Source organism: Notolepis coatsorum (assembly GCF_963971535.1).
Source record: "Notolepis coatsorum genome assembly, chromosome: 13".
NCBI classification, from domain to species: domain Eukaryota; kingdom Metazoa; phylum Chordata; class Actinopteri; order Aulopiformes; family Paralepididae; genus Notolepis; species Notolepis coatsorum.
This window is the reverse complement of record NC_140177.1, coordinates 108351222-108374132: the sequence shown is the minus strand read 5'-3', so window position 1 is coordinate 108374132 and position 22911 is coordinate 108351222. Positions and strand designations below refer to the sequence as shown.

General features: G+C 44.6%; 1 protein-coding gene across 1 annotated transcript in view; it reads right to left on the bottom strand.

The window, feature by feature from the left end:
* The window catches only part of pik3r2 (phosphoinositide-3-kinase, regulatory subunit 2 (beta)), a 245743-nt gene that overhangs the window by 93726 nt on the left and 129106 nt on the right, over positions 1–22911 (bottom strand). Inside the window, exon 3 of the mRNA XM_084328030.1 lies at positions 10415–10507. Within this exon, the coding sequence (XP_084184156.1) occupies positions 10415–10507 (93 nt within the window). The remainder of the gene's footprint in view (positions 1–10414; positions 10508–22911) is intronic.

The window sequence follows — 22911 nt, the reverse complement described above, 5'->3', positions numbered from 1 at the left end:
GCCACGGGGAGATTAGAACCAGGAAGTGACACGTCAGCTAAAATCCTCTGGGCTGAGTTTGCCACCATCTAGGGGGGGACAGTGGGATAATGCAGGCACATTTTTGAAGATCGGTCTGTACTACCATCTAGTGGCGGAGTGGGAGTGATTCAAGTTAGAGAATCTAGTGAGCACAGAGAGAGATGGTGCAGTTATTTGAATGGGTTAGTTATGGAATAAAGGGGGAGTTTGAATTCTAGGGGGGCTTTCTCACACCTAATAAATAGGCAGAGTCTTGAAGACACGTCACCACACTGTTTCTTCCTGTTTTTTGTTTTCCATGTAATAGCTGTTCCAATAGATATTGTTATTTTTGATAAACTCCTGTTTTATTCTGTGTCCACCACGTTGCATTCAAGGCCTACACAAGCCATACTTTAGGCTTGAATGTAACATGGGGGCTCTAGCGGGTCTTCAAACAGGTGAGTATGCTCTTAATTTATAATTTGATTTGACCACTTATATGCTGTTTAAATATTTAGTTTAGTGGACACCACAGGTAGGTACTTTCATTGTTTTCTGGCTGTGTCAGCTTCCTGTGTACCACGTAACCCTGGGGCAGTCATTGAAGGGATTAGTACTATATACTTATCTTGTATTATACAAAATACTTGACGGGTATATGGTCGATATGATCTTTGGCTGGTAGCAGGAGTGGTTGAAGTACGCTAGGTCTACAGTGCATTAGCTTTCAATATAGGTAGGTTAGGGGGCCGGAGAAATAATTAGTGTTGGGACCTGATGTACGTTTTTTGTTAGATTAGACATGTGGTGGGCCTAGCAGTCCTTCTTTGGGCTGCAGTGTAGGGTTTAGAAGCTATTTGTGAGTCATATCAGATTGTAAGGAGCACCTGTTTGAATTGTTTGAGTTTGTTTATTAGATGTTGCTTGACTTTTTGGTCCACTATGTGTTATGATTTGTTTGTTTGAGTTTGGTTATTGGTAAAACATCTAAGTACACAATACAATACACACATGTACAGATACGGTTACTGTAGCCTGCTCACTCTCTGTGCCACCCACACCCCCATTCACCAACTTATTTTAAATAAAGAGGTCAAGTAATATAGTACAATGACCTATATATAAAACAAAAATACAGAACTTTGAAGGCGTTTTCCAAAAAGGGGAAAAATGTGTTTTAAGAGTTTTTCCTCATACTCTGGGCCAGAAATCTCCACTTCAGTAGTACTCACATACACCAAACCTTCCAGTTCTATTCATATCTATGTTCTAAAGGTATTTGCAGAGGGGTTTGTTGATATCGCATTCATACCCTGATTTATATCACATTTTATTCCTAAAAACATGGCGTAATATGGAATTTTACCATAAAAGTGGACTGAATGGAGTATTTTCTGATTTATAGAGTGATAAAAAGAGATATCCAAAATCCCCTCTGTAATAACCTTTGGCTCTAATATGTCAACAAAATGAAACTATAATTTTGAAAATGGCTTTATCCAATGTTCAGATTTCTGTCCTGGAATTATATGCAAATTAGTGCATATTTAAGTAGATCAGGCCTCATTTGCATATTTGAACATACAATTGTAATACAAAAAAAGTATTGTCTTAATATAAGTAGTCAACTGGGGAAGTTTCATTGTGATATATATTAGTTCACCGGCAGTGTCTCCCCTTAAGTTCAGTTCAGTCTTAGACCTGTCCTCTGGTAAGGATGTGAGAACTACAACATGTCACCCCCAACCTCTAAACCTGAGTGACAGTGTAATGGAATGACCTTCGTCCAGCTTCAGAATACATTACTTTTTATTTATTTATTTTTTTATTTCTCTCTCTCTTTAATCTTATACGTCTGACACAGGCGTGCGCGTGTTTGTTTGGGTTACAGTTAAACACAGAGTCTATGTATTGCTTTTAATGTAAAATGTTACCGGACAGCTTTTTATTGTTATTTCTTTTTCTCTTTTTCCTTTGGTGAAGTCTCTCGCTGAGCGTGTCTCTCTTCAGTCTCCTGTGCGGTCCAGGCACCCCGTCTTTGCCCGAGAAGAGGACGCGCAGAGGACCGCTGTTGAGTGCTGGCCCAGCTATTCTACTGAACCGGGGTTCTGCTCTGCAGTTACAGCTATTCTACTGAACCGGGGTCTGCTCTGCAGTTACAGCTATGACACTGGACAGTTCTTGACCATCAGCCGAGACAAAGATCTGTGAGACGGTTTCCAGCAGACCTGTTCCATCAGGGGCACAACCGTGAACCTGACGGGGGAACCAACTACAGCTGATGACGGGGAGGGTTACGGGGAGAGTAAGCTGTCCCAGTCTACTGCAGAACTGGTCTACTGCAGAACTAGGCCTATCGGCTGGTGAAAGCGTACACCCAGCTGATGGGACGCTAAGGACATCAACTGACAGCCGGCCTGATATTATGAGTGGTCCAGAGATAAAGATCTTAGAGACAGTTTCCAGCAGGTCTAAGCCATTCACCGGACAGGCTCCTTGCATCGGAGGGGAGGATCATCGGGACCAAGCCACGGCATACATGGACTGCAGAGGGGGGTGTTTGGACCGTCGGCCGGGGGAAGGAGGAGAGACCGTTCCGGGATTCGTCACGGATGATAAATGAGGCAAGTTTGAACCAAGACACATACAGATATTACGGTATCATCCTAAGAGGTATTAGGTAATACTGTACGGAACTTGTTTCAGGATGGAGATGTTTTTGAATATGCTGTACATTGCAATGGTAAACTTGAGTTATGTGTGACTTCCCTGAGATTATATTTTCATTCTTTGTGAAGAGTCTGCAAATTTAGTTTTTTGTTTCTTGCTGTTAATCTGTTTTCGCTACGAGTTTGGTGAGAATGTTTTTGTTTTGAATAAGGGGAAATTATCTTTTTGGCGGAATACTGTCCTGTTTTCTTTTGTGATTTCTATTTTCCAGCTTGGTGGTTAGAGGAATGTGGTGCAGCTGCTCCGGCCTGGACAAAACCAGAGACTGGACACTGTACCCTTGAGTCCTTCGACCACCGTCTGGACATTTGCAAAGAGACGCTAATGATGGTTGGCTGTTAGGGCAATTTATCTTTTGCACGTGACACGGGGTCTATGCAGAGGTCCTTTTGTTTTTAGATAATAAAAATAGTTTTTGCTGAGTTATTATAATTTGTGTTATTTTTTGGTTTAATGATGATAATATTTTTGTTGTCTTTATGAAGTGATAATGGTTGATTATTATCAGAGGAGGGAACTGTCGTGGAAATATATTATCATGTTTCTTATATATCTGTGTGGAGATATCATGTTATACAGCTTGACTCTCAGTATGACCAGGTTGACTGGTTAATGTGTGTATGTCTCTTTAAGAAGACTCCAAGGGACTGACATCTCCCCAGTCATAACAAAGTTGTTGTTTGCTTCCACTGACTGAGAGCCATTTTACTTACCTTCATCATCATATCTGATATATTATGTTATGGCTGACAACTGTGTATTTGGCATACGTGTGAACAGCGTTCTGGGTCAGTCTTCGGCCAGACGCTAGTGGGTTAACATATTGTCTCTGGCTGTTGACTGTCCTTTCATACGTGGCCACGGTGAAATAAACTTTCTTCTTATTGTTAATAAACGTTTCTATTATTAATGACTCAGAATGATTTGTAAACGGCTCATCGTTTAGTCCTTTAATAATTCCCATTACACTAGTTAATCATATTAACTAGTCAAGCTGTACAGAGATTTAACACAGATTGACATAGATAACATTTTCCTCACATTATCAAAATCCAATCAAAGAAATTCTCAGTCCCAACACACACTCATGTCATTTTCCAATTTTATTTAAAGGCATGTTGCTGAGAGCTGCCCAGGTGAAGCAAGACATAACAAAATTGAGTGTGAATGTCTTTATTTACATCCATCTTTTATTTTATTTGTACATTGCAGACAGGACAAATTGAAGAGGAGGTTGAGCCGTGATTTTCCCCAGCTGGTGTTTCACTCCCCCAGCAAGCGCAACATTTGTGAACTGGTTTTCATTGAGACACTGTCAGCTAATAAGCTGATCGATAAGCTACCTCAGCCAGAAACATCTGAGTCAACTGAGGTAAGCCAGTCTGAAAGCCAAGTTGACAGTGACGTCGAAACCACGCAAAGATCTGCTCCACAAACCACACATCACGGAAGGACACTTTACAATGCAGCATTGATTTTAAGGATGCTTATCAGAGACTCCCCTGGCATGAAATGCCCATGGCCACCCACTTCAGATGATCTAAATCTTACTGAAGCTAAGTCTGTAGTACCTCTTGAACTGTATAATCGTATTGCCTGGATTATATGTGCATTTCATAGTAAACTACCTATTTTACTATTTACTATATTTTATTGTGATAAATAATAAACAAACTTGTGTATGTATGTGACGAATAAACCTCTTGAATCTATTTTTGTACCTGCATTCTATATTGTCTTTAAATGGAAAATAAAAAGGTTAATGAGTAACTTATTGATTTGTAAATTTTTTACATTATTCCATTATTCCAAATTAATTATTAATTAATTTGTCATTATACTATCCACTGAACTGTTTTGTGTACGACCTCCATCTTTAGAAAATTGTACCAGCATCTTTAATATTGCAGGTTGGGAATCACAAAGTAACGTGTTTTTGATACAAATGTGCTGCATGCATCACGGATTGTGTGTTTATGGAGGTTTATTGAATAATTGCCCCGACAGGACGTCATGCATCGGTGTGTGAAATGCTGTGTTGTTGGTGTAGAATAGATAGAAGGCGATATGATTTAAATGTACAGTGTGGTTAATAACACGAACGTTATCGCCCGTTTCACAGCTGTATTCAATCGATTGCCTATATTATATAGCGTATATGCATATAACATTGTTTTGAAACTATCTATCGTTCAAGATGTGAAAAAGAAATAATTTTTCCATCCATACATTCCCCTTTTATACCGTGGTGAATATAAGTATGGTTTTAGAGTGGTTTAGCGTAATTCCTGGGAGGCTAGTAATAGGCCGCGACGCATATTATACTTAATCCATTGGCATTTCGTCCCTATACACCAGGGGTCTCAAACTCAATTTACCTGGGGGCCGCTGGAGGTAGATTCTGGGTGAGGCTGGGCTGCATCAAATATATCTATATATATATTAGAGCTGGGCCGTTAACGGCGTTAACGTGCTGCGTTAACGCTATACTAGTATCACGCGATAATATAATTAACGCATTAATCTAAAAAAATATATATATATAAAAAAAAAAAAAAATTTACATTTCTTTTTTTTTTACCTTTATTTACCCAGGGTAGGTTCGCTGAGCACAGATGCTCTTTTTCAGGAACGCCCTGCTTCACATTCACACAGTTCCATTCACACCTGGGAGCTGCCCAGTACAACCACAGTTGACACCATTGGCCACTGAGCAACTCCACTGGAGCAGTTGATTCAAGCCATGTCACATAGTTCAAGTTTGAAACGATTCTTTCTGTTTTGCTCCTGAGAGTGCTAGATACTGTACTGTACTGGTAATATTATTTATTTGTGTTAACTTCTGAATAAAACAACTTATTAAACACAAGTACATCTTATTGAACATTATTTTGATATTTCATTACCAATTATCATAGCAAAACAGCTTTTTCAAACAGTCTGTAATGCATTTTGGAAACAGGAGATGGGCTCATGGTGTAATGGGCCACCTGGCCTGAGAAACATAAGGAGGAAAGAAAAAGTAAGGACTTACTTCTGGTCATTATTTGGGTAGAACACACATATTTTGAATGCCTTCGGCAGTTTTTTTTTTTTTTTTTGAGTCATTTTAATTTAGATTAATCTAGATTAAATCCAGGATTGCAGATAGATTAATCTAGATTAAAAAAATTAATCTATGCCCACCTCTAATATATATATATATATATGATATTTCTTTCTTTTTTGCGCAAAATCAACTCTGCCTCTCTTTGTTAACTACAACAAGCAATGCTGTTTGTTATTTAAGATGAGGTCGGACTCGGTACTGACAGATTTGTGTTCATTGTGCTGCTTTTATAAAGCCTCAAATTAGGCTTGGGCGGTATGACGGTATTACGGTATACCAGGGTATTTAGAAATCCCGACGGTATTGAAAATCAATACCGTCAAAATCACAGATGCGTTTCAGTTTATATTACACTGAAACGGAGTTTTGACAGTGGTTGGTTGGTTGTAGTGCACACACGCGCCAGCAGAGGGCAAGACCAGTCCTCACTAGTGGAGCGAGCTGCAGAGCTGGTTGTCTACACACAGGAGGGGAAACCCCGCTTCAGTGGTGGAAATTAAATGAGACACGCTTACCGTTGCTGCCTGGTGCTGCTGGCTAACTGGCTATTCTGAGAGCTAACTGTTGTGTATGTGGATCACAAGGTGTTCACACTTTACGGTAATGTTGCGACAGTGCTGTGAAAATACCGTAAAGTGTTGTGGTAACAAGAGTGTGTGTTGTTGTGCACTGGTGGAGCAAGCAAATAAACGGTAAAACGTTACGTCGCAGTCCGGTGCATTTTTGAATACACAATACTAACGTTACTAGTACTACGGTGCTGCTACCATTCTGAGAGCTAACGTTAGTAGTACTAGGATGCTGTGGGCTTCTGGCTACCATTCTGAGAGCTAACGATAGTAGCACTCGGATGCTGCGGGCTAACTGGCCATCTCCGTGATTTGTTTACTTGGTAACACGGGTTGCCTCCTCCTCCCCCCCCCCCCCCCCCCCCCCCCGCTGATGAAAATGAAAGTCATACCGTCATATACCGGGGTATTAGGTCATCAAGGTATGACGGTATGATATATCGCCCAAGCCTACCTCAAATGACGGCTTACAATATTTCATGAAAGCAAAGTGTTTTGTTTGTCTAAGATTTAAAAAGGTTTAAACTTTACAGCACTGACAAAGTTGAACAAAGTGCTGTACAAGTCCCACAACATACAAATACAAATAAAAATAAAATAAAAATAAATACAAAAATTCAATTTTTTTTTAAACTTGGATGTCAAGTAGGGGGCCGCAAAATATCATCCAGCGGGCCGCAATTGGCCCGCGAGTTTGAGACCCCTGCTATACACGCTACAATAAAAAATTCAAATGATGAAATATGATCAGTATCATGAATGCATGAAAGGGGGGGGGGGGGTCGTTTCTGATTAATTGATTATCAATAACGGCATTCGTTAGTACAACAGCATACGCTGATCAGGGCGATGGCTATGAAAACAAGGCACAATCAAGCTGAAATTGACGTTAAATTGATCTTAAGATTGAGATTCCAAAAAGAATATTCCAATTATTTGATTGCCATCTGGTAGATCGTATGTCCATTTGGGCCACGACATAACCCACCACAGCATAATGAATCGGGGGTCCCGAAAACTATTCAATGTGATCGGGTAAAGCCTAGGCTTGGGCGGTATCATTTTTTTCATACCGTCATACCTTGCTAACATAATACCCCGGTATACGGTATATGACGGTATGACTTTCATTTTCATCAGCGGGGGGGGGGCTAACAATATACTGTAGGGGTGCACCGATATATCGGTCGGGTATCGGTATCGGCCGATAAGTGCCTTGTTGACTGCTATCGGCCTATCGGCCGATAAGCTCAAATGTGCCGATAGCAGTCGCCGATAACTAACCATCCATTTGTGTAGCGTCAAAAGGCAAAAAAAAAAAAAGTTCATTCGCGACCTACCTGCACAACGCCAGCCGTCCGCCCCACACACACACAAGCTACTGCATCAAAGTTACTATTTATGATTAACAAGGCATTCGTTTTGTGGCATTAACGTTATATAGTTAGTGTTACACGGACAATAACATCAGCATATTATTATTACCCATAGCAGCAAGGCATTACTCCGAGTCCGTTCATAGCCGGGAGGCAGACGACTAACGTTACTGGTGAAAATGTGATTTACGTTGGAATACTCCTTTGCCAACTTGCTGTACTTTGCTTGCAGGTCTGCAGCCATTATTACTGGATTAAGAATAGCCCCAACTTTAGCCAACGTAACGTTATGGCTAAACCTTTAACATTAGTTAACCCTAGCTTTCGGTTAGCTGTTCAATGCTAATGTAATAACACAACCAAGCGAATCCATCAGAGCTCCCCATCAACACCGCTCTGTCGGGAGGATGGCATTTAAGAAAGTATCTGCTGTTAAAATGACACAAACATTCGTTTTGTGGCATTAACGTTATATAGTTAGTTACACGTTCAATTACATCAGCATAGTATTTACCCGAAGATAGCAAGCAAGCCGCTCATAGCTCGGTTCCATTCCGTATCCAACTACCCATTCTGCAATCTGTTAATAAAGTTTTCAACCAGACAAATGTATAGAAAGGCTTTGTTTTATTATAACATTTGTTGCAGTAAAATCATTGTGTCTCGTTTGGCCATCCTGTGGAGCGCGCTGGTCGGCGGGCACTGCCGGGCAGCTAACTTATTAGCTTGTTGTGGTTCTGAGTTTGACTCGCATTCTCACAAGCAGATCAATGGCGGCATGCCCCGAAGTAGAAAAATGAATAAACGCTTGGTGGTAAGCAGGAGGTGGGTGCTAGCGGTGTGGCGTAATTGGCCGAATCGACTGTCAATCAAAATGGTTCCATTGCATTGGTTGAAAGCTCTGGTTGAGAGAATAGTATCCCGCTGCAGGCCGCCAGAATGGTTCCATTGCATTGGTTGAAAGCTCTGGTTGAGAAAATAGTATCCCTCTGCAGGCCGCCAGACGATACTGGGAGAGGGATCAGTGATACCATAAACATATTTCTTGATGTTTCCTTTTTTAAGTAAGTAAAGAGGCCTACAAATACAAACACACATACAAATATACAGTAGTTTCATTAAAAAAATTAAAAAAATATTAAAAAAAAATATTAAAAAAAATATTAAAAAAAATTAAAAATACTTATTTTTTGCCACAATTATCGGTATCGGTATCGGTATCGGCCGATTGTGTTAGTTGAACAATCGGTATCGGTATCGGTGGCCAATTTTCATATCGGTGCACCCCTAATATACTGTTATCACCATACATAAAGCTTATATTGAAACACATTGACATTAGGGCCATTCTTTCAACCTCAAACCTACATTCATTAGCAACCCATGTTACCAGGTAAACAAATCACAGAACGATAGCCACGTTAGTTACCCAGCACCAGAGTCATAGAATACATGGCTCTGGCCAGCACCAGCCAGGTCCCGACGTTAGCTCTCAGTACGATAGCCACGTTAGTTAGCCCAGCACCAGCCAGGTCCCGACGTTAGCTCTCAGTACGATAGCCACGTTAGTTAGCCCAGCACCAGCCAGGTCCCGACGTTAGCTCTCAGTACGATAGCCACGTTAGTTAGCCCAGCACCAGCCAGGTCCCGACGTTAGCTCTCAGTACGATAGCCACGTTAGTTAGCCCAGCACCAGCCAGGTCCCGACGTTAGCTCTCAGTACGATAGCCACGTTAGTTAGCCCAGCACCAGCAAGGTCCCGACGGTAGCTCTCAGTACGATACCCACGTTAGTTAGCCCAGCACCAGCCAGGTTCCGACGGTAGCTCTCAGTACGATAGCCACGTTAGTTAGCCCAGCACCAGCCAGGTCCCGACGTTAGCTCTCAGAACGGTAGCCACTACTAGCCAGTTAGCCCGCAGCACCAGCAACGGTAAGCGTGTCTCATTTAATTTCCACCACTCCTGTGTGTAGACAACCAGCTCTGCGTGTGCTCACTCCACTAGTGAGGACTGGTCTCGCCCTCTGCTGGCGCGTGCTGTGTGTGCACTACAACCAATGCCGTCCCTGTCAAAACTCTGTTTCAGTGTAATAGAAACTGAAACGCATCTGTGATTTCTAAATACCCTGGTATACCGTAATACCATCATACTGCCCAAGCCTAGTAAAGCCCTCGGTCCAGGCTACTAGAAAAGTCTGCCCGGAGGAATTTCATCAACACAGCCACATACACAGGGTCTCAAAGGGAGTGCAACATCGGCTGCATACCACCAGGCGGCGGTATTGGACTTTTGCGATCTCAGACTCATTCCCTATGGTTACACAGGCTCCCTGGATGGATAACGATTGGAAATAGCGAATAAAAGAAATGACGATCAAATAACGTATATACGTGGTTGGCGTTCACCGATTGGCGGACAAACACGTATTCAATCGTTTTTGGCAGGGAATGAGTTAAGGAACACGCAAACATTTTGAGAAATTAGCTTACCGTCTTCTCCAGAGAGAGAAACGACTCACAGAAAGACGGACAGACACAGAAAGACCAGAGAGAGAGATACAGACACAGAAAGACAGAGAGAGAGAGACAGACAGACAGTGAGACAGAAATATAAGACGACAGTATACCTTTCTTTTCTACAGCTTGTATGAGGCTGACCAGGGCCGGGGGGGCGGTGTCGGGTGGTGTGAACTGTTGGCTCAGGTCCAGGAGGCAACCAGCTGAAACAACATCACAAATCACAGTGTTAGACCGCTGCCTGACAGCACCCCCCCCCACAGGCCCCGCCCACTCCATCCCCCACAGTTGCCCCCCCCCCCCCCCCCCCCCCCCCCATCCATCCCCCACAGGCCCCGCCCTCTCCATCCGCCACAGGGCCCGCCCACTCCCCGTCACGGAAGGATTCGGTCTTTGGCCGGAGCCTCTGGTGAAGATTCAGATGAGCAGCGGTCATTTTGCTATGTAACATAGAAAGCCATGGTTGTCCCAGATTGTCAAGGAGATGAGTAAATTCAGAGTTGGACGACACACAATATTTGTGTTTTTTTCTTTTTGCGTAACGACATTTTACTTTCTTAATATTGCTACACTTTCTGTAAAACACTTACTTTATGCAAGACACTTTTTTTTTTTTTTATCTTTTTCCCCCCTCCATTTTCTTCCATCCCAATGTTAGTCGTTATGCCAATTCCCAATCCCCTTCCTGGTCGCTGCGCACTTACCCCCCACAGTCGGTCTGGGAGAGTGGAGGCTATCACGTGCTTCCTCCGACACACGTCCAGCCAATCAACCGCTTCTTTTCACCTGGCAGCGCGGATTCTCATTGAGAGGGCGTAGCGTGTGGAAGGATCACACTATCCCACTCAAGTCCTATCCGCGCTTAGCAGGCGCCCCGACCGAACTGTAGGAGTCGCTGTTTACAACGACCCGGACCCACCCCGCCAGCTTCTCCCACCCTCTAATACTGCCAATTGTATTAGTGTGAACGGCCAGCCAAGCTGGTGACAACCCCGGAGCTGTGAGCTGGATTCGAACAGGCGAATCTAGCCGCTCCGGGGTTTGGTGACGAACGCAATCTCCGTTACGCCACCTGACCGCCCTATGCAAGACACTTTCAGATTTTTTTTTCTTTTTCCGTTTTTCTCCCATCCCAATGTTAGTCGTTATGCCAATTCCCAATCCCCTACCTGGTCGTTGCGTGCTCTGCCCCCTACCGTCGGTCTGGGAGGGCGGAGACTATCACATGTTTCCTCCAACACATGTGTAGCCAATCCCCACTTCTTTTCACCTGGCAGCGCGGACTCTCACTGGGGGAGTGTAACATGTGGAGGACACTACCTCCCCAGGATCCGACCTCGCTGTGCAGGCGCCCCGACCGATCTGTAGGAGTCGCTGTTTTTACAACGACCAGGACCAACCCTTGCCGGGTTTTCCCACCCTCTAACACTGCCAATTGTGTTAGTATGGACGGTCGGCCAACCCGGAAGCACCACAGCTGGATTCGATCCCACTGTCTCTGTGGTGGTGGGCAGACTCTTAGACCGCTGCGCCACCCGGTCGCCCCCATTGTTGTTTCTTAATTGTGCACTGTTGAGTCTGAGCTCGAAACAAGCATTTCATTACCTGCAATGCTCCTGTATTGTTGTGTATTTGACAAATAAAGAACTTTACAACATGGAAAGTGTGTATAATCTAAAACGTAAAAAAAAACATTAAAAGGAATTATCCTTTTAATGTTTGGTGAAACCAAGAAATGGCAATTACAAAACAGGTTTGGAGATTATTTTGGTCTGTGTCCACTATGATTGTACAATATATGACCATATCACCCTATAGCTGAAGATTATTCTTCACAACATCATAAGAAAGAAACATTATGAGTCACTTTCAGTCCCTGACGTTAAAATGGTTCCATTATAGTACTAGATGGCACGTCATATTTTGATCTGAGTTAATAAAAGCAGTGTACACTTACGCCAAAATAAGTGTAAAGTAAGTAAAGTTACGTTTTCTTATAAACGTTTTTTTACAAGAAAATCTGTGCCAGTAAAAAAAAGAAAGTAAAAGAAAGAATGTACACAAGAGAGGGATGGGGACGGTTCCACAAAAACTCTTGGTCTACTTTACACTTCCCCCCACAGACTAAACCAAACATCTTTTCACTCAGAAAGAATGAGAGAGAAGAAAAAGGAGAGATCCTGTTTCCCTCACTCCCCCCCCCCCTCTCTCTCCTCCCTCTCAGTCCAGTACCCTGCTCTGCGTCTCTCCTTGGCCCTTTGCGTGAGCAGAGCACAATAAAGGGTTTAATCAGAAGTACTGAACAAGCAAAAGCCCCGTGGCAGGGTGCCATGCAGGCAGTGTCCGCTCCTATTCCTACACGCTGCAAAAAATCACTCTCCACAAGCTAACTTCATTCTGCTTTAAGCCTTAAGAGGTGCAATCTGTAATCGCATTATATGAATGTTTGTAAAACATTGGCAAAAATGTATCTGTTTTGGCAATTTTTTTAATAATGTATATTGTTTAGGGCAGTGGTCCTCAAACTTCTCTGTGTCAAGGACCCCCAAATATACACATAATAGGTCAGGGACCCCCATTTGTTACGAGAAAATAGTTGTTATTAAATATGAATTATTCCAGAATTCCATAACTGTCTATAGTGTAGGTGGGGAGATAACAGAGGAGAGAGTGAAGCCTTTGATTGGTTTAGGGCAGGGGTAGGAAACCCTAGGCACGCATTTATCTTGTTGAAATCCTCCCACAGGTTCTTTTTACTACCACATATTTAATTGAGACCCTTTATTTGTTTATTATTTCAATTTAGCTGGAAATACATTGCTACATCATTCAGTAACATTTGCAGAGCCTTATAACAAAAACATTATTACGGTCACCATTGTGACCAGTGGGATTAATCAACAAATTGTATTATTTATTTTTCTATTTCATTGAACATTGCACATGTTAAAAGCCATTTTTTTTACTCAAAATGTGAGTATTACCAAGTCAACTTGTGTTCTTAAAACAATGACAATAAACATAGTTTTATTAGGTTGAAATAATGTGGTTGTGTACTTATTTTTCTGTTAACTTATTATGGATTGAAAACTGAAAACCTTAATTCACAGTAACTGAACTCAATATTTTTAAGTTCTGGTAACTTATTATTATTAATATTTTTACAGTGTAGTCTTGCGATCAATCAAAACTTATTTACACGATATACCTCACATTCACCCTCCATTCACATCCTGGTGTTCTCCATTAGGCCTGTAGGTGGAGCTATGACAGCACACGTACAGTACACACACCGATGGTGTGTGATGTGTCCAAAAATGAATGGGCAAATGTGAGTGAAATGGTCGCACTGTATGCAGCTGTTTGTCTGCATTGCATCCCCCCCCCCCCCCCCCCAACTCAGATTTAGGGTTGATACAACCATCATAATAATAATATTGTTAATAATAACAATAACAATAATGATGTAATAATGTAAAAATTATCATAAGAAATACCTGATTATGAGAAAAAAAAATTACGATGCATGGAATATTGTTGAGGCACACTAGTTACAACTATATTTCAAACAGGCACTCCATGTCAAAAAGGTTGCTGACAGGGGGTGATACAACATGTTAGCTAACAGAGGAGAGTGAAGCCTTTGAGAACCATTGGTTTAGGGGGTGATACAACATGTTAGAAAATACAGGGGTGTAAAAAGTACCCAGAAATTATACTTAAGTGAAAGTATGGGTACCGTCTCAAAATCGTACTCAAGTAAAAGTCAGAGTATCTGGCTAAAAACACACAAAAGTAAAAAAGTTTCTACTTTTAAATGTACTTAAGTACTAAAAAGTAAAAGTAAAAACTATTTTTTATTCCGGGGCAATGAAATGTTCCATTTCGTCCTCTTCATCACTCATACTATCGTTTGTGGCCATCTTCTGTAGCTTGTCACTCTGACTGTCTATTCTTCTGATAGCACCTCATGGTACCAAAGCACCTCAAAGGCGCTTAAAACAAAATTACAAACATCACAAAACAAACTGGTCAGACTACTACTTGACCTGAACCCCAGAACCCACCTCACCCCTGCCCACTTTGCCAACCTAGGATGGCTTAGAGTAGACGACAGAGTACAGCAACTTGCAATGGGCCTGGTCTACAAGATACACTATACGACCGGGGTGCCCATGTACATGTCAAAATACTTCCCAAAGGTCAGTGAATACCACAACCACTACACCAGAGGAAGCTCAACAAATCATGTTAAACCCAGATTCGGCTCAAACAAGGGACTAAACACGTTTCGCAATTATGCCACAACAATGTGGAACGCCCTACCCAAAGCTGTAAAGGAATGTGAATCCCTGCCCACATTCAAAACCGCTCTTAAAGAGCACCTACGGGAGGCTGCAATTCGAAACTGGCCACCGTAAATGCCCAAAACCCCCACCACCTCCTAATAGACAGTCTCCTCACCACCGCATGTATATATTCCCTCCCCGCCGTATGTATATTTCCCTCCCACCCACCCACCCCCTCCTAATGTACAGTTCCCTCCCCATCATATGTATATACTCTGTCAGGATCTAGGGGTAACAGTACTGTATATTTGAATACCGTTATGTCACAAATGTATCAGTACTAAATACCTATATGTCATGTATGTTGTGTATGTCATAAATGTCTATATGAATTGAAAATGGGGGACCCTGATGGAAACAAGACAAACGTCTTTCTCAGGTCTGCATCCCCTTAACAATTGTATGTATTGAGCCGTACTGTATTGTACCCATTCTGCAATCTGTTAAATAAAGTTTTCATTCATTCATTCATTCAGCAGGTGTTTAATCAAAGTTCTGTATCGTTAGTGGCTTAGCTTGGCATCGCCTTCTGCACTATCTCGCGTACGTGCACGCGTACTGAATAAACCACAAATGTACCTCTAATACCAGTATTAGTCTGACCACACCCCTCATCAGCTTACCTTCATAAGCAGGTGTGTGGTCACCTGCTCTCCTCCTTCTCGCTTTCACCACAAGGAAGAGGTGCCTCGGTAGATCCCCACACTTGACACCATGATGGAAGAAATTGGATTAGGAACAGCTTGGGAAACAAGGATACGTTGACATCATATCTTTATTTTCTCTCTCACTATTTTCGAGAAAATACGGCGATATTGTCTTCGTACTGGAGTGTCTAGAAGATGATGATCATTCTACAAACCCTCCACCGGTTTTCGTATTGGGAGCACGCCGCTGCATGCTTCTCAACTGCAGTTCCTTGCTGTGTTTGTTGGGGTGAAACCTGTCAGGCCACAGCTGAACTGTCGGACATGCCGCTGTTGTGAGGAGCGGTGCGTTCCAGGTTGGGTGAGTAGTGTTTGCTGGCGGGCTCCACTTGTCTGTTAGTGCTATGGGGGCTACTTGACAAAGTTTATGGAAACCGGCCCCAGGCTAGGGTCCTTTATTTAGCCGTCTAGGCGACAGAAGGCCTTGGTCTGGCGACCATTTTAGTTTTAACTAGTGGGCCGCGACCATTGACACTGGTGATCCCTGTGTGTTCTGGACGAGTGGATTCTCTCTGTCACCGTGTTAAGACCCCATCTTTCATATCCAAATGAGAGTATTCCTTCACGAGGGGATATGTGCATGTAATGTGCGATAGCGGCAGATTCATGTTCAAAGTCAGCTATACAGGCCAGTTGGTACTGTGCTGATTCCGCCGGACGTGTTAATGTCACCGTTGTGAAGCGGTGTTGACGTCTTGTTTTCTCTTTTCTCTTAAAAAGTGAGGAGGGTTCAGAACGGCGGCCTGTCTGGGTGAGTGTTATGTCATTGTTTACATGTTCATAGCTTACGGTTAGCCGGTCGGTGGCCTGGCGCGGGGTAGCTTGGCTTCTCGCGCGCCGCCGGGAGCTCGCTCCTGATCGCGTGCGTCGTAGATCGGCGTCTCGCGAGCGGAAGCAATAGCACCCGAACGGTTGGAGCAGCCGTTAGCTTGATGCTATTCTGTTGAACGTGCTTTGATTTTTAACATGTTTTACACTCTTGACCACGACGTCATCCTTGACAGGGGATGTTCGTCGACCCTGCCTGAGCCTAGACGGGGATTGCGTCAACAAAGAGGACTGTAGCGACTGGTGGAGCGGCGACGCTGCCCGGATCGAACAACATGGGACGGTTGTGTTCTACGGTGGCTTGTGACTGCACTTCGCTGATCTGCGTTCCGGGCAGGTACGGGGTTGGCCAGACCTCATAAACACGTCTTCTGGTTTTACCTTGCTAAATGTATTGTGAATAACGGTGTTTTTTCCCAAAACGTGTGTTGTTGCAATGCATTTGAGATACGTTGCGGGTTGTGTGTGAGCTGTTTTTGTCACTGGCAGTTAGCTTCTCCGTGCAGATCGTGATGTATTGATCTGGTTGTTGTGTGAGAAACATCATGGTGTTTATGTGTACCGTGTACTCACTACTAAGGCAACTAACCTATGAAGCTATGCTTGGTGACGAGTGAGTAAAAGAATGTTCTTTCTCAGACTGTAATGACAATGAACAGTGAGTTCACACATTAACAGGTTTTCCTGTTTAACTGGCCGTATTGAGGGTAAAATAGGAGGATTGTGTTTCCCCCCCCGGTTCCCTGGGGACTTTATCACCTCCTATCAGACATGTTGTGCATTAATTGTGTCTTTTGTGTGGTAGGGATACGATGTAACTCTCAGCTTGATTGCTGAGGTTGTGCTAAATCTGCTGGAGAAACTTATTTCCTAAAGGGAAATTGGTTTGGTTGCTGTCATGTGTGCTTAGCAAGGCCTGTGGTCGATACTAATCAAGAATGATGTATTCTCTCATTGTGAAAAAAACGGCGTTCCTCTGTTGAGTGTTTTTGCCATTTTTTGTAGGTGATGATGGGTTGTGTGTGTCATGTGACCTACAACTGGGTTGTACTGGCCACAGAAGCACATGTGTATGTTGGACCGGGGTTCTTAGAGCCCTCTCTATTCTGTGTTTTTCCTTAGTAAAAATCAGATAGCAGGTTAGCTCGTGCGCTGTGTGGAGCTGTGAAACGCTTCATAGAGCTGACTATGACTGTGTCATATTCTCTTTTTGTCGTTACGTCGTATCATGGGTGTGGGGTCGTAAAGGGGTGAACTGGTAACCTTTCCTCTCCCCATTGTTCTGTCGGTCAGGGGTACACCCCCTGTCCTTCAAGGTTCCCGTCACGTGGCGGTTCGGCACGTTACGGGGGGGGGGGGAGGGAGTTCCTGGTCCCACGGCCTGGTATATTGGGCGTGTGCACCGCAGGAATTCCCCCGCCATAGAGTACGTCACCGTGCGCGTCTCTGTTGGTAGGACTTCCGTGTGCTGTTCAGGTCCATGTGATGGATCTGTTTTCAGGGGGGGTGGTCAGGGCTCCTCCTCACCAAGCGCCTACTCAGGCCTTCTGTGAGTTCGGACTCCTTCTTCCATGTGAGGAAGCCTCCATCAGAGTACAGAGCCTTCCTCCTCAGATTGTCAAAGTGAGTGGACCCTCTAGAAGGGTCCTTTTCTATTGTATGTATATTCGATTCAATTCGTTTATTGAGTGTGTATGGGTTCGGTGCCTCTTCCCCGGAGGCCCTAAAACCAGTTTTTTTACATGGCTCAAGGTGCAATATATTCTTTTCAATCTGTACAGCTCGCGTGGGAAGTCTCTCTGGGGATCCCCGTCTCTTTCCTATGGGAGTTTGATTGATTGATTGAAAACTTTATTAACAGATTGCAGAATGGGTACAATACAGTACAGCTCAATACACACAATTGTTAAGGGGATGCAGACCAGAGAAAGACTTTCGTCTTGTTTCCACCAGGGTCCCCCATTTTCAATTCATCAGGACATATATGACATACATGACATACAGATAGTCAGTACTGCTACATCTATACATTTATGACATACCAGATTTGCAAATACAGTACTGTTTGTGATACAGAAGGAGTCAAGAAAAGGGAGTATATACATTTGACGTAGAAACTGTACATTGGAGGAGGTTGGGTGGGGGGGGTTGGGTACACTGGGATATTGACAACCATACTGGGTAATTTACATTGGAGGTGGTTGGGGGGGGGGGGGGGGGGCACACTGTATAGACAAGCAAAACTGTACATTGAGGGGGGGGAGACTCTGTACAAACAAACAAAATTGTACATTGGACTATTGACAAAACCATACTAGGTAAATTACTGTACATTGGAGGGGGTTGGGTTAGGATATTTACAGGGGCCAGTGTTGAATTGCAGTCTCCCGTAGGTGTCTCTTGAGAGAGGTTTTGAAAGTGGGTAGTGATCCACATTCCTTTACAGCTTTGGGTAGGGCGTTCCACATTGATGTGGCATAATTGCGAAACGTGTTTAGTCCCTTATTTGAGCCGAATCTGGGTTTAACATGATTTGTGGAGCTCCCTCTGGGTGGTGGGATGTAAAAATGTGAACATTTTTTACCCCGGCTGTGTAGACTGGGATACATACTGTTGATGCTTCCTTCTTTCTATTCCAGAAGTGTTGGAGTTAGGGAGTGTCACACCCCTCTTGTCGTTCCCCTGGGCGCCTTGGGGATTCAATGACAGGTCTAAATAGCCTGTTCATTGATGGGGGTGTGTCCCGACGCACGTATAGTGCTAGCTCGCTGTAAACAGGCGATTGACTGGCATGCCTTAGTTGCTTGTGGTTGAAACAGCGTTTTTATAAAGCAACTGAGATGGGGGTTTTTCCTCTTCCGGCGACCACATCCCATGACCTGGGTGGGTTGTCGACGGATTCTCGTTCATGTCTGGGGGATGATGACGGGATGGATCTGAACATATGTAGTGGGGTCTCACGCCCTTGGGGTGGGCCACCAGGCGCGGTTCGTCCCGACGTCTGGGTGGCGCCTTCTTTTCATGTTAAGATCAACACGCATATCTGCCCTTCTCCTGGAGTAGGCATGTCGGCGTGGTTAGGGCACGGGACTGGTTCTGGTCACGCTGGTCCAGATCAGTTGAACCCGTTGTCCGCCGGGGATGCAGATCTGCTGTTCTGGTACCCTGAGGGACTTGGGCTTTTTTCAGGGGGAAAAATGCCAGGTCGGTCTGGGTGTCACAGGGTTAAGCGCTATGGAGACCCTGGTTGGGTATGTTTTTACTCAGCACTGTCGTCATGGCTTACAGCCATGCCATTCTGTACGCGCTCGATCTCGTCGGATCTCGGCCGCTACACAGGTTGGTCCTGGTTAGTACTTGGTTGGGAGACCGCCGGGGAATACCAGGTACGGTGTGCTTAGGGGCTGGTTCTCCATTATTTTTCGCTCCTCTCTCACGCATGGCGAAGAGGGGCCTGTGGGGGTGGTTTTTTGACCTCCTCTGGTGACCCTGTGCTTCCCGTACCGCCAGGCCCGGTCCGAAGTGATGTTTGCGACCCGTAGGCCTGGGTTAACCCTTTTTGGAAACTGAAACACTTGTACTGCGGTATAGCCGGTGTATACCCGCAGGTGTGTTTTGGAGTTTTTTCTTGAGGGGTTATAGGAACAACCACCGCATTGGGTAACACCGAGGTGGTTGATTCCCTGGTGTGTTGGAGCAGTGTCAACTCCCGGGTTCACCGGTTGAGGGTGCCCCTGCACGTTCATGACGTCTGCCAATCGTGTCAGCCTTCTCTGCCTCGACCCCTCTGGGTGGGGGTTGTTAAATGGAGGCTTGGTCATGCAACACCGCCAGCTTACGCTCCTTCCGCCGGGGCGGCTGTGTTCAGCTGTCCCCTCTGGCGCCTGTCTCGTCCGCAGTCTCCAGGCTAGGGTTAACAGCCTGTTGCCTGGTTTTTCCCCGGTGCGCTGCCTGCTTCCGTTGGTTAACCTTTTTTGTGTGCTTACGGCCATGCTGACTGCCTTTTCTGCAGGGTCAGTGTGCCAGGCGGTGTACTATTGGGGGGACGGGGCCCGCTCGGCTTACGGCCATACCGACCTGAACACGCCCGGTCTCGTCCGATCTCGGAAGCTGGGCAGGTTCTGGCCTGGTTGGTTCCGCCTGGGAATACCAGGTGCAGTAACTGAGGGGCCTTTGTCCGAATACGCTGGCGATGTGGGGGGCGGGGCACTACGTGCCCACCTGGTGGGGTCTTGATGCTGGCATCATGGACTTCTCCGGGCCCCCATTCCAGGGAGTCCAGTCCTTTTGGTGGGTCTGGGTCTTCCTTCGTGCTCCGCTGCTACGGCCTTGCCACGGGGTTGGGTTTGCCCTTGACCCCGTGATTCTGGGGGCAGTAACGAGGTTGTTCCTCCGTTCGTTCCCGGGTGGCATGCGGGTTGTGCGTGTGTGTAGTCGTGGGGTCAAGCCACGGTCTGCTCACCCTGTGCGTTGAGTTGCTTGAGTGCCTCTTCGCACGGTCGGGTCCGTCGCCCTCCCGTGACGTCCCTAATAGGGGGGCTACCCTCCATTAGGGGGGGTCGGGGGGGCTCGGCCCTCCCTGTTCTGATGGTTTTGGGGGGCTGTCAGCGGGGTGTATTTGTCAGCCAAGTGGCTCCGCTTGGCCTCCCTTGTGCAGAAGGCGATGCCAAGCTAAGCCACTAACGATACAGAACGTTAGGTTATGACTATAACCAAGTTCTGTTAGTTAGGGGCGATGCTTGGCATCGGACGCCGCTGCAGCCCTTGTCCTCACCTTGTGGTGAAAGCTTGGGAAGGAGGAGAGCAGGTGACCACACACCTGCTTATGAAGGTAAGCTGATGAGGGGTGTGGTCAGACTAATACTGGTATTAGAGGTACATTTGTGGTTTATTCAGTACGCGTGCACGTACGCGAGATAGTGCAGAAGGCGATGCCAAGCATCGCCCCTAACTAACAGAACTTGGTTATAGTCATAACCTAACGATCCCTGCTTTCTAGTCTTGCACAAGGACCAATCAGCATGGGTATGGGCGGGTTCATTTTCCATTGATGGGGATTTGATTGGCAGTTTTTAAATAAAGTGCGGCCGCAGGATTAATAACGTTAACGTTAGTTTGGCCAGAGAAACAAATATACTAATTGTTGGACCTGCAAGATTTGAACTTTGTAGGTCTGCATTTTAAATGTAACAAGTCAAAAGTATGTTTTTTTTCCTCTATGTAAAGGTACAAGTATACAAACCTAATAATACTCGAGTAAAGTACAAATCCCCCAAAACGAAGTACAATTACTTTACACCCCTGAGAAAATAAGACCACTCTCTACTAGGGGTGGAACGGTACGCATTCGAACCGTACACCGTTCGGTACGACCTCCACGGTTCGGGGCATGTGTGTATTGTTCGGTTCAGGGGATGTGCCGCTAACTAACGTTTACCTGATTTAAACAAGACAAACGTCTTTTTCTGGTCTGTATCCTCTTAGCAGTTGTTTGTATTGAGCCGTACTGTATTGTATTGTACCCATTCTGCAATCTGTTAACACTTTGATTGCCTAAGGCTAAATTAATGATATACCATAGGTTGCCAGCTCTATTTGTCTATGGAGAAGTTCCCCTTCTTTGCAGAGCTATAACTTTTTAAATTCTATTGCTAAATTGCCATTATTAGGGCCCATTCAATGTCCTATATGTATTGTTCAGGGTGAAGCAACGTTAAACTTTTTCATTCACATATTCATACTAAAGTATGGTCTAATGTATAAGTATGTTTTCTGCAGCTTTCTCCAGAACGTGATCTATAGCCCCAAATGCATTATATTGATGATGAAATACAGTTTGATGGCAATCGGCGCGATATAAAAAATTCCAACTAGACATGGTTCTAGAAGTTACTACGTATGATCTGATGTTGACCGGATGGGTGAGGGGGCGTTTATAATTCCGTGGGCAACATTATACCATTCATCTAGTGTGGGTCATATGTTCATCGGATCAGTTAGTATAGGAGACATTGAAAAATAACGCTGAATCATACCGTATCTTCCTCGCGCCGTTGGGCGATGAGCGTGGAACAGACATTTTCCTATTATGGGATGTAGAAATATCGGGTCCATTTCCAGCTTGTATAATAGTATATACGTCCAAATCATGTTGTTTATCGAGTTATTGGCAACGGATCGCTATGTATTGTGACGAGCTAGAGTGCCGGAACATATACCGAGTGCCCGGAAGTAATATGGGTGAATAGCACATTGTCCAAGTAACTTCCTCTTTGGCGATTGCGCCGATCGGCCACCAGGTGGCGCTCTTGAACCGCTAGAGGGTTCAGTGGGGCTTTTTGGTGGGTCTCAGGCCAGCGGATGGGAAATATGAATCCGATCACAGATTTTTGAAATATTGATATCAAAGACGAGTTACGGCGTCTTCGGCAACTTGAGGACGCCTAAACACGTTTTCGCCACTTAAAGTGTTAATAAAGTTTTCAATCAATCAAAGCCGCTAACCGTGGAAACGCTCACAGCGAAGTGACTCCACCACGACACCAGTTCCATTAGTGGGGAAGGGGGGGGGGGGGGGTATATTGACGAGGCTTGACAACAGAGGTTCAAAGACAACTTCACATTTATTGGCTGTTCGTTTATATATTGCTTCATGCATCATGCTTCTCGAGTAGGGTCCGGCTGCAGACGATGGGCCGTGTTACTGTTGACTATTTACTTCCT